The 12,088-nt window shown below is 36.2% G+C and overlaps 1 protein-coding gene across 1 annotated transcript; it reads right to left on the bottom strand.

Moving 5' to 3' along the window:
* Nucleotides 1–376: 376 nt before the first annotated feature.
* LOC135685158 (ornithine transcarbamylase, mitochondrial) lies at nucleotides 377–11,249 on the bottom strand. Its single transcript, XM_065200985.2, has 11 exons — nucleotides 11,073–11,249; nucleotides 10,679–10,793; nucleotides 7,002–7,083; nucleotides 5,967–6,054; nucleotides 5,221–5,316; nucleotides 4,868–4,925; nucleotides 4,172–4,294; nucleotides 3,885–3,938; nucleotides 3,352–3,501; nucleotides 1,347–1,484; nucleotides 377–601 (listed from the first exon to the last, which is right to left on the bottom strand). Exons 1-11 carry the CDS (start codon nucleotides 11,156–11,158, stop codon nucleotides 542–544), a joined length of 1,050 nt encoding a protein of 349 aa, XP_065057057.2. The 5' UTR covers nucleotides 11,159–11,249; the 3' UTR covers nucleotides 377–541.
* Between the last annotated feature and the right edge of the window lie 839 nt (nucleotides 11,250–12,088).

Raw genomic sequence — 12,088 nt, 5'->3', positions numbered from 1 at the left:
CTCAGCGCCCACGCAGCAATTTGGATGTTATTACCGCAAGTCCCGATTGTAACTATCATATTTTCATTCAGGTTCTCAATTTATTTTCTAACTATATTATCGTTTTTTAGTCCCGATTGTATTTGATTGCATTTGAGATCAGTGCTTGGATGCCGGTGGACTTCGTAGTTGCCTTCTGGTGTAATTTTATTCGAGGGCAAAATCACTCTTTCAAACAGCGTACAAGATATACACGAATCAAATGGGATTTCCAGGGATTTTCAGATTAAGCAATAGGATGTCCCTGAAAGGGAAGATTTCCATGGAATGACTTGTCCCTTGATTTTAAAAAGAATAAAAGTATGGGTAAGGGAAGAACAAATAACAAAGCAGCAGCAAAGCAAAGATGCACCATTTATTCAAATATTGGTTGAGCAATGTTATTCTACTGCATGTATAAAGTCCCGCCATCATAAATAATTTTACAACACATCCCTTAAAGTTCGTAGTGTTCTATTTTTCCGCTTTGTTTGAAACGATCTTCCCAAGCACAACCGCTGTTTTAGAATTTTGGTTTCGGGATGGTTGGCTGATAGTCTTTGAGAAGATTCAGCAACACGCTCTGCAAATTAGAAAAAAGAGTTCATGAGAGGAGTGAAGGATTATTGGGGAATTACTTTAGAGCCCTATCTAACTACTAGTCTTGGTTATTGAAAGGATCCCTCGATAAATTGATAAATTTCTTTGATCAAAGCTCAGTTCGTGTTGTTATGATCAAGTAGAAGAGTATTAACTTAAAGGGAAAAGATGACTGGATGAAAAAATACACTTCATTATAAAAAAAACTAAAAATCAAATATAAAAAGCGTTGAGCGGCAATAGCTTAAAAAAAGTTTAATTCAAAACCAGTTTTTAAACATTAATTGGCATAGACTGACGTATCCTTTTTATCAAATGAGGTAAATACCACATTAGATTCTAGCAGTTTTGGAATCGATCTACACACAAACTAAAAAGCCGCCATTGTGTAGACAGAAGTAGTTCATTTTCTCTTTTGGCCTCCATTGGTAATTTTCAATAGGCATGCCGCACGCACCACTGATTGGCCAACTTTGCCGGTCATGTTCTTGAGTTTTCTGATTGGTTTATTTAGATCCACAACAGGGTTTATATTTTCCATCGTGTTCTTTCGGCCCTTATTCTGACATTTTATACTCTGAGGAGTCTCAGATGAAAAAGCATTAAGTAGTATTAGTATGTTGTGAAACGTTTGCTTTTTCAAAGCCATTTTCTTGCGGTTACTTTAATGTAGATAAATAAGCTGATTTGATCACATAAACAGGTACATTTGCAGGCTTCATACGTACCATGACAGTCCACTTTCGGTTCTCTGCCTCATCCCAAACCAAAGACCGGTCTGAATAAAAAACCTCATCATCTACTTCTTCCTGTTTGCGAGGCAAGCAGTGTAAGAAGCACCAATTGTCAGCAGCTAACGATGTCAGCTAAAGGGAAGTAGAAACAATAATAAAAAGCAAATAAATTATTAGCAGAGTTATCTATCACAGCCTATGCTTAAAATGTGGAATGGCTGTTAATAATTAAAACTTTACAAACAAACAGCACACCTACAACTGTATCAGGATAATTTACAATCCTATTCGCATAGCTAGAAAAAAGATATGTAAAAGTGTACAGATATAAAATATATTCCAGGAGGCATTTCTCGTGGCTCTTTATTGATTAGCAGCCTTTCAGATTCTACATTCACAGCAGCTTCTAGATTAACAGCTTAATTTAGGCATTTAGAATTTTCTTATCGCATTTAAAACCATAAAAAACGTTTTAAATTCAAACAAGATAAGCAACAAAACGGTTAAATTGGCAAATAAAGTTTCATACGATCGCTTAAAGGGCCTCTCCAGCCAAAATTTGCAATTGCATTTTATTGGCTAATCTATAGGAGTTTAACCTGCTGATCACGAATTCGTTATTCGTTTTTCGATATTTTTTACAGTTTGTGAGATATAAGCTCTTGCATTTCGATAATTGAATTGAATTAACCGACAAGTATAATTATTGAATAGAATAATTGTAAACATTTAATATTTTTCGATCCTAAAAAGCACCTGCTGTAGATTTAGATGCAGTTATCAACGCGTGACCATGACTCCTTCGCGATTCGGTGGAAGATATACGAAATTCATGACGAACGAGAGCTGCACACTGTGACGTCAGAATGTCACAAAACTGATTCGGCTTTTGTCGTTTTTTTCTCGGAAAGGTGCAACTTTAAAGCCTTATAACTTCTAAACTAATCGAAACTTTGCAAAAACAACAACTTGCCATAATACACGCACCAGATACTTACTTTTTAGTCAATAAAAAAAAAATTTTTTTTTGGCTGGAGAGGCCCTTTAACAGCGTCAGCAGCCTTTGCATAATTTTTTTTGCGGTTAATCTGTCAAGTCAATTGGAGTGAAACAACGGAAAAGATGTGCGACTAAAACAAATTGTACGGAATTCCTGGAGGAGAGTGAACGTTAGAAAAAAGACTGTGATGAAAGCAATTTTTGTATTTAAACAGGTGAAAAATTACAAAAGATTTTTTGAAACACCAGCGGAGGATTAAGAAACCGCTTATAATAAAACTTTTAGATAAAGAGCGAAATATTATATACATATTGAATTGCAAAATAATAACAAACATATAGTTGTACATTTTCTGACAAGAAATTCACACGGATATCAAGGTTCAAGATTGTTGAAATCTTAAAACTAATTAAGAAAAAGGACCAGGCTTGACGTCATAACTTTCATCTATATGAGCTTTTGGAGCAAAAAAGACAAGCTAGTAATGTCTTTGTGATGAAGAAAAACAGTAGCAAAGATTTTAACATTCTTTTTAAGAATGTTTTAAGAATAATTTCAGGCTCGCAATCACGAATTTTTAAGAATATAGAGACTCAGAAATTTAACTATTCTTATGAAAATAGGCGTATACTGGCCCGTTGCTATAAGTGTGTGGGCGTGTAGGGTGTGATACCCCCTTGTAAAAAATTTGATTGCAAAAACGAGGAGTATTTTGCCATCTTGGGGTGCTTAGTCGACAAGCTTTCAAACTTATCGGCAAATAAAGGATGATTCACCCATTTTCTCGGCAAATGGGACTTGAAAACCCCCCTGAACACGTTAGCTAGAGACAGGCTTAGGTGTACATCATCAAATCTCTTAAGCAAGAACTGTTTAAACCTGTATCTTGTTAAAAGAGACTGTTTTAACCTGTATCTTGTTAAAAGAGACTGTTTAAACCTGTATCTTGAATACCAGCTGAAAAAGTATGGAGTTTAAAGGAAGAATTCAAAATCTTACTTTCTTTGTTACTTGGTAACCAGCAAAAGCCTTTAATCTCGCAGCCTTCTCTTCTTCCTGTCCCATGCTAATCCAAGTGTCAGTGACGATAACATTGGCACCTTTGCACGCTTCACGCGGGTCGTTAGTGTACGCTATCTTGGTGGAGCACTAAATTGGTAGGAAGGAGATTCCGTTGAAAATTGAGAATGACCTCTGCAGTACATTACGGAATCAGTTTATCAAATAAGGGCATATGATAACAGAGGCGGCGAGAAATAAGGGAAAGAAGAGTGCCGCTTAGGATTGCAACTATGTTTTTGTGCGCATCTTTGTCACAAAAACGAAATTTCTCCACAATTTAAGGGTTTTGCAGCCTCTCCACGGCTCAACTTTTGAAAACATAAACAGTTTTTTCAAAATATGATTGTATAAATAACGTGGCTACATACATAAAATTTCAATCTATATAAAACACGTGACAAAAGCAAAAGCATTGGCAAAGATAATAAATTTCTGAGAAGTCCAAAATTCGAAAAAATGAATAATGTTACCTGTTCTGCAAATTCATCTGCGTCTTTGGCGACTTCTGGGAACACCTCATAACCCTGGAAGCATTTGACATTAAAGAGTTAGAAGTTTGATAGAACAAGAAAATATCAGAACAGGAAGTTTAATAGAACAATAAAGACACAAACATTATTATATATTGACACAATGCTCTTTCGTATAGAAAAATTGGGCTCCAAAACGTGTAATTTTCAGGTTTCTTGTAGTGACAAAGGGGCAAAAAAGCTATGCTAAGTGTGGCACAATTGAAAATCTCCGTTATGGAAAATACCTTTGGTGTAGCAATGTTCAAGTCTACACCAAGTCTGGGTGCCGCCATCATTAACGAGTGGACAATGTTATTACCATCTCCAACCCAGGCCATTTTCAACCCGCGCAAGTGTCCATAATGTTCCTATTTAAAAAATAAAGACAAGAATCACAGGACAGAGTTCAGAAGGCAATAACAAATGTCAAAGGTCAATGGTGCGGTTCCTTAAGAAACTGGCAGCATGTTCATACAAAAAAACTGTATAGGCTTTTTATTCCTTTATATAGCAGAGATTCTGACAAGAAATATGTCCATCAAATATCAACGAAAACATTGCTAATCATTTAAAAAGAACCATCAAAGGTCAGTGTTCACAAGACAATAAAAAATGTCAAAGGTCAATCATCCGTTTCATAAAGAAACTGGCAGCATGTTAAAACAAAAAAACTTTACAGGCTATCTATTCTAAATATAGCAGAGATGCTGACAAGAAATGTGTGTATCGAATATCAACAAAAATATAGTTTATTGGTTCAAAAATACCATTTAACACATTATTTTACCATCAATACTGTAAATAAAACTCTAATCTTGCTCAAGTACAAGTAGTTCTTCTTTACATCTTGCTATGTGCAAATGCTACAGGTAAAGAAATAAAAAATAAGTAGAAATTAATAACTGATCTTGAAGAATGAATATAGCAAGTAACAATCATACCATTAATGTCTGGAAATCGGCCAAGCTCTGCAAAGGGTGGTATGTTTCTGAAAGACCACTGAAAAAGAAACAGCCTTCATTGTTAAAAGTGAGAAGGAAAACAAAATGTAGTATAACATTGATCTATTAAAGAGAATATCTTGGCAAATACATGTTTTTGTACATTCCAGCAGTATCTAACAATACAGTACTTAGTGAATCATATTGAAACGCAAAAATTCAAAAAGCTACCTACGAAAGAAACATGCAAATGGCGTAGGCAAATAAAAAAGCATTTAAAGGTATTCCTTAGCAACTAAAATTAAAATACTAATTTTCAAATACATATGAACATAGAATTTTAGAATAATTACTTGACAATTGGTACTGATGCCTCACTAGACATTTCCTCAAGATCAGAATGACCGTAAACTCTTGCCAGAACAATATCACTGAGGCGTGACAACACCCTGGAAAGCAAGGAAACCCTTCAAATGATTGACTGACATCAAAAATTCTTCATTTCAGCCTATTGCTAGCCAATATTGTACTTATTATGAATAAATATTAGGCAAATATGAAAAACGAATATAATTGGTGATTTTGGGATCAAGAAAATCTTTTAACAATGTTTTGAAGTATTTTGGAGACCAGCCTATAGTCTTCTGTTTCACGTAGAGTGGGATTGATTATGGTGATCCACTCAGTTCAGCTTGAAAAACAATGTGTGTTATAGATGGCTTCTGCAGATCAAATCAGTTATTGCTATAGACAGACGGTACTGCTGCATCTGGTACTCTACTGTGAGCAGAATGTTTTACCTGGGTAAAAATCATTACCGCAAATAATACATCATTACATTGGCACAATGATATATATCATTTCATTAAAGAGATGTAGCACATCTTTGAAAAATGCAAGTCATTTAGGATAGAACAGAGATAGGAAGTCACTAATCTAGAAAGAAAGTATTTTAAAAAGTCTAGTCAGGGGGGCATGGAGTACATAAAGTTTGGGTAGCGATAATTAACAATAAACCAAGCTGAAAAAGTAGGGACATGGCCCAGGCCTACTGCCCTTCCATTTATTGCAGCCTATGAATAGTGAACAATAATGATACCTTGCGGTGTCTTTGATGGTCTCATTCACACCAAGATGGGCATCGTCCGGACTGAGGGAAATAGCATGACCTCCAAGAACCGAGAACCCTGTTGATGAGTTGTGTACATACATTATACATTTAAGTCCTGCTATGCTTACAGTTTGACTCGACATAGTTTTTAACCTTCGATAGGTATGAAGAGTATTTACTTTTCAAGCGTTTGCTTCAATGATTCAGATAGCCATCTCTTCCAATCATTTATTGTTTGTTATCAAACAGCTAAGTTCATAGGCTTCTCAACGCCATCAACGGTCAAATATCATTATTTAGTAAAAAAAGGAGCGCAAAAGGCAATGTTTCACTTTAATTTGACCCAGTGAAAACAAAGAAAAAAAAGAAATATTCTTTCAAGGGACGCTTTCGTGTGCCAGAACTTCTACTTGAACAAGATATACAGACGTTTTCATACGCGCCCTCTAAAATGTCAGCTTCTAACCGAAGGCCTAAAGAATCGAACAAGCAAGTAGTGAAGAGTGACGGGGGTCATAGCCCACTACATCTTGGTAGGTTCGATTCGATATTTCATAAAAAAGCGATGAAAAAATGTTGAAGAAGGGGTAGTATCTTGGCAAAGTATTTTTCATGTTGTTCTTCCATGGTTGTGAAACTACCTTTACTTAACCAAAATGTAATCATTGGCGTTCCCAATTGGTAAAATTGGTGCCCCCTGTTGGTAAAAGAGCATGGCCTGACTTCTTTAGAGCACATATAAGTAACTGGCGTAGCCCCTGCAGTATGAACATTGTAGAAAATAAAGAACACCGCAACACGCCAAGAAGAAACAACAATAAACACAAGCAAATTTGGCTACAATTAAGCAGAGTGTTTGTTCGCGATGCGTCGCATTGTTCCTTATTTCATACTTTTTTACTTTATCCTTTATACTTTTCACTGCAAGCATTCTATTTGAGTTCGCCAAGCAGCTGAAGCAGCCTGCTACCAATCAGTTAACTTTCATTAGAATAAAGTACCAAACAAAAGTAGCATGGGTACCTCCTTCAGTGGATGATCTTGTTCGAGTGCTTCTCTTCTGGAATATCATAGCAAGGGTTTTCCCTTCCAGTGGTCTGAAATTCTACGACGGCAAGAGTTTACAGCTTGACTCAAAACCTGACAAATTGTAAGTAAAGAAGTAAATTGACAAATAACATAACATACCCAAATTCTGGAGGGGCTAATCTGCAAATGCAAATGCACCGGACCGTAGGCAATATTTTTCTTGACGGATACGAGCCACCCCTCCCCCCCCTCCCCTAAAGAAAATAATTAGGAAAATCCTTAGAACAATTCCTAAGAACATTTCCATTGTTACCAATTTCCGTTAACAAATCAATATCACTTGTTATATACCAATTGTGCCCCCAATAATTATACGCTTTCTACGGTACTGCAAATACACGATGATTTTGTATCGTTTTTAGTAAATTTTGGGAATGATTGGGACTGAACCCCTCCCCCCCCCCCTATCCTAATTTGGAATTTGTTTGGAGCCATGATAGTATCTGTTGTGTATTTAGACGTTTAGCATAAGGAGTCTATAGATGAGCGATATTCGTTGTATATAAGAAACAAGTGGAAATCCAAAAATAGGTTAGAGACAAACAATGCCCTTTATCCCTTTATGCAGTGGAATCCCGATATAATGAAGGGAACCAGAAAATAGTTCGTTATATCGGGAATTCGTTAAACCGAGAGATAAGGTTTTTTGCGTCCTTTCGCAGTTCACGCCTGCGGTGGGCTTGTTTAGGCTATATCTACCCTCTGTGCACATTTAACTCCAAAAAACCAATCGGAATTCAAATAATACAACTGGTTGAACATTGAAAATGAAAAACTTAATGTTCCTTTTATAATTGGGGACCAAGAGATTGGCAAAGCTGGTATCACTTGACTGGTTGTTGCCTGAATGAAGTTTCTCCATCTGGGTCTCTCAATAAATTTTGCCGTCGCTTATTGCCAATGTCTCATATTTAAGAAGGTAGTCGTTAGTGTCAATATACTCATTCGCAGTAAGTTCTGACGCAATCAAACTTTCACTTCGTGTACTGAGTCTATATAGGGATTTTCAGATAAAACAATAGGATTTTCCTAAAAAGTGTACGAGATTTTCTTGGAGTGATTTGCCTCTCGCCGAGAAGATCGTTATATCCGGGGTTCGTTAAATCGGGATTTCACTTTATGTAGAAACAACCGTGGACAACGCCTAAGATATCTAAAAGCGTGGAAGAAGGGGATTTTCCTTGCAAAGAGATGGTTGGCTTTAATTAGCTTTGCAGCTATTTTTATGCCAACCTTCAATAAATAATTCGTTATTATCATTTCTTTTTATAGATGCAAACAATATAACAAATGGTAAGAACAACTTATCCGAGGTTCTGTAATTTATAAACTAACAACACACAAAGCAGGGAAGAAATGGGTAGTCTACAAATAAAAGAAAGAGAAATATAAAAGAAGAGTAACTGATGGTTAACGAAAATCGATCGAAAAATCTTGGAAAGGAAGCAAAACCGTGGACTTTTTTACACAAACGGGAAAAGCCTAACCCTAGATGGATTCTGAGTTGCTGATTTTTTGTTACAAAACCACACACATTTTACAATTTTTGCTGCTGTTTTTGAGCTGGAGAGTGCGATAATAAAAAGACAACCGAATGTAATTTGTATTTTGTAAATTTTCCCGTTATGATACCTGCAAACACAAAGACAAAAAAAGAAAAGAAAATTCGAAACGCGTTGGCGTCTTCCGATTAGTTTCGAAAGGTAATAAGGGAGAATCTAGCCTGATAACCAGCGCACTATTCGATAGGAATAAAACTTATCCCTTTAGAATAATCAGCTGGTTATCAGGCTAGGAGAACTCTCGATCCGTGCAGAAAAAGAAGCTTTAACGCAGGGCCCGCGCCAGGAATTTGAAAATGGGGGGCCAAGGCAAAAAAGTAGGGGGCCAAGACTAAAAAGTAGGGGGCCAAGGTCTCTTACCCCTTTTACTGTAGCTTCAAAAGTACTTGCTTCGCAAAAAAGTGGAGGACATGGCCAACCCAGCCCCTTCCCTCCTGCCCCGGGTGACACGGTAAGCAAAAATCAGCTTTGATAAGGAAAAACAGGAAACAACTTGCAGCAGAATCATTCAGAGAAAGTGGAAAAATATGTGGCAAATCTAAGCAGGAATTCATGAGCACAATCTAGCCGTTCAGCTTTAGAAAAGGCCAAACATGGGAAAGCATGGTTCCACCACAAAATCAGAAGTTTCCTAAAGATATGAATCATTTTCCTTCAAATCTCCATGACAACACTTTACATCAATATGTGTGCAAAAAGGATGCTGTAAGCGAAAAAATTCAAAATCAATTCCCATTGCAGGGTCGATAGATGATATGTTGATTTGATGACTAAAGAAAAAGAGAATCAAAAACCAATGATGCAGCTTGAATAAAAAACTCTTGTCAAAGTCACACCAAAAGTTGCTTGAAAACTTGTGGCTGTAAACGAAATGTGACTGTAAATGGAGCTCAATTAATTGAGTAATTTTGTATATTTGGGTTTAAATTTCATGTGCCTGTCACAAGAAGTGTGACTTTAGATGGAGTTATTTCGACTGTATCTGCCCTAAAATGACAAATAAATTGCTAATTTAGCTTTTTCTTCATTTTGTATTTTTAGCAAAATACAAGAAAACTGTTGGTCTGTCACAGGTGGCTATATTTGGCAGGACAAAACACCCAACATCCATAGCTACTGTACATTTCAAAGAGAAAGTTCACATTTATTTTGCTAATGAGGGCTAAATTACCAACCAATGTGGTCAAATATTTCATCATACTCAATTTAAAAAAAATCATTGTTTAAAAACATATGGACATAATTCATATGCTCTTTTTAGGAATTGTTCAGAATTCTTTCTAGCGACTTTAACTTTTGATGTCTTTGAAATATTTTATCGCATTTAACAAATTTACAGAAATATAGTCCATTCTTATTTGTGCAACATCAGGTTACAATTATAACTCTGATGTCTTCTTTTCCATATTAGCTGGGATCCTTGTCTTGTCTTGATTCTAATTTGACATTAAGTAAATAACTATATATTCAAAATAAACATACTCATCTGTATGGAGCTTAAATAAATTTATTGATGAGCATGAATATAGTGGCAGTTAATCAATAATAAAAATTTTCTATGAAAATTTTAATGTTCTTAAATTACAGCAATGAAAATTAGAATATCAGACAGCAAAAAAGGATTTAGTAAAACCAGCAATTTCTGATCCCTTTTGCATTCTGGGATGCCTGCATTTTTCAAGGTTAATTCAATTGGCTTGTGGTTTTGGCCACTTGACCAGATTCCAAGCGAGAGGACCAGAACAATGAGGGTCCCTCTGACATGAATGTAAAAGTTGTTTTGTATACTGATAACTAATTCAAGCTTGGTTAGGCTAGTACTTTCATGAACAAAAATCAATACTCTGTCCTTGACTACAACTGGAGTCAAAAATTGGGAACTTCTGAGTATACCAAAGGCGGAATGTTTTCTTGAAAACTGTGGCTTTCTCACTTTTACCAAATTGATTATGATAGAAAAATACGGTCAAAATATGTTCAAAATTATCATAAGTACTACAACTACCATGGACAGGCCATGTAACATAAAATTAAATTCAACATGGCTACCTCATTGTTGCTTTTGATTCTGTGCTTTAGATCAAGTGCTGTCCATAGCAAGCTTTTTATCTCATCTCCACTGAAGTCTTTCAATGTTAAAAAATCCTTGCCAACAAATGAAGAGCTGTGGATGATTGCAAATTCATATTGGTTTGAAATCAATCATCTGAACTGAGCAACGACAATCAGGATAAAAAACAGGTTCCCATCTTGGGAAACTATATTTCTTAAATCACACGGTTGAAAGTGTACCAAGTTTAAATTAGGTATATGATAGCTAGGTACAGAGTTGATACAAAGGTACTGTTTTAGCTTTTATTCTATTTATGATTCAAATGTGGTTTAACATGAAATTGTCTCCAGTTTTGAGACAACAAAGAGGTCAACATTGCAAGTCGATTACCTTTTCCTTGACTGTTTATCCGTAGTTAAGCTCGATACCACAAAACATCTTGGAACTAGCCTTGCAGCAGTCTGTCTTACCAGCATCTTGAATTCTTCCGGTGGCAGCCTTTCGCATTGAAAACAGCCCCTCGGAATGTTTAGGTTGCCAGTTCGAAAGCATGAGCAGATGATGCAATCAACAACGACAACAACAGGATACAACCATGCAAATTCTTAATGATCAAGTGATTTGCCCGAGTCTCAGTTATTAATGAAAACAATAAATTTGAGAAAAAAGAAATGTGGGAGGGAGGGAAGGAGGGTAGAGAAGAAAGGGGGAAGGAGGGTAAAAGGGAAAGAGCGAGAGAAAACACCTTTTCCTCCCTTCCCTTATTTCTTTTTTTTCTCCTACCTCTTCTTTTTTCCCTCCCTCCAGACTTGGACTTGGATAAATTCATTGTTTTTTCTTTGATTAATGACTGAGACTGGCGCGAGTCAAATTAATCAATTAATTCAGTCAAATGAGGAATTTGAACATTGACATCATCACCATTTTGATCACTTCTTGTCCTCATGTCATAATACACTAGGGAAATGTCATTTTTATAAATCTTCTTTCGTTTTTGGCATTATTAGCCCAAGCAACGACCCTACAAAGTAAATACCAAAATGTTCGGACAAAAGTTTGTCGGACGTTTGATATCCGAACATCGATTTTGGATTAAACTTGAGAAAATTTTTGACAATTAAAGATTTTGGCCCTCTGTTCCCCTGATACAAAAATTGAAAGAAGTGTAGAGGTTTTCCAGTAGTTTAGCCAGAGTGGTAAGATTGGGGGAGCAGCAAAGCGAGTTGAACGAGGGATAAATGAGGTTCCACTTCCTTTGCAACGCCATAACACACATCCCATTTCAAATATACTTTTTGCCGTTGGAAGGGGGGATTCCACCTCCTCTTGCCACCCCATCACTACACCACCGGGGTCTTCATACATTATGGAAGGGATCTTTATCTCTATAATTTCAGCAGTGATCT

This window comes from Rhopilema esculentum, chromosome 15, assembly GCF_057945365.1.
Source record: "Rhopilema esculentum isolate cy_ngs chromosome 15, ASM5794536v1, whole genome shotgun sequence".
NCBI classification, from domain to species: domain Eukaryota; kingdom Metazoa; phylum Cnidaria; class Scyphozoa; order Rhizostomeae; family Rhizostomatidae; genus Rhopilema; species Rhopilema esculentum.
The sequence above is the reverse complement of the archived record's forward strand: the minus strand, read 5'-3'. Positions and strand labels throughout refer to the sequence as shown.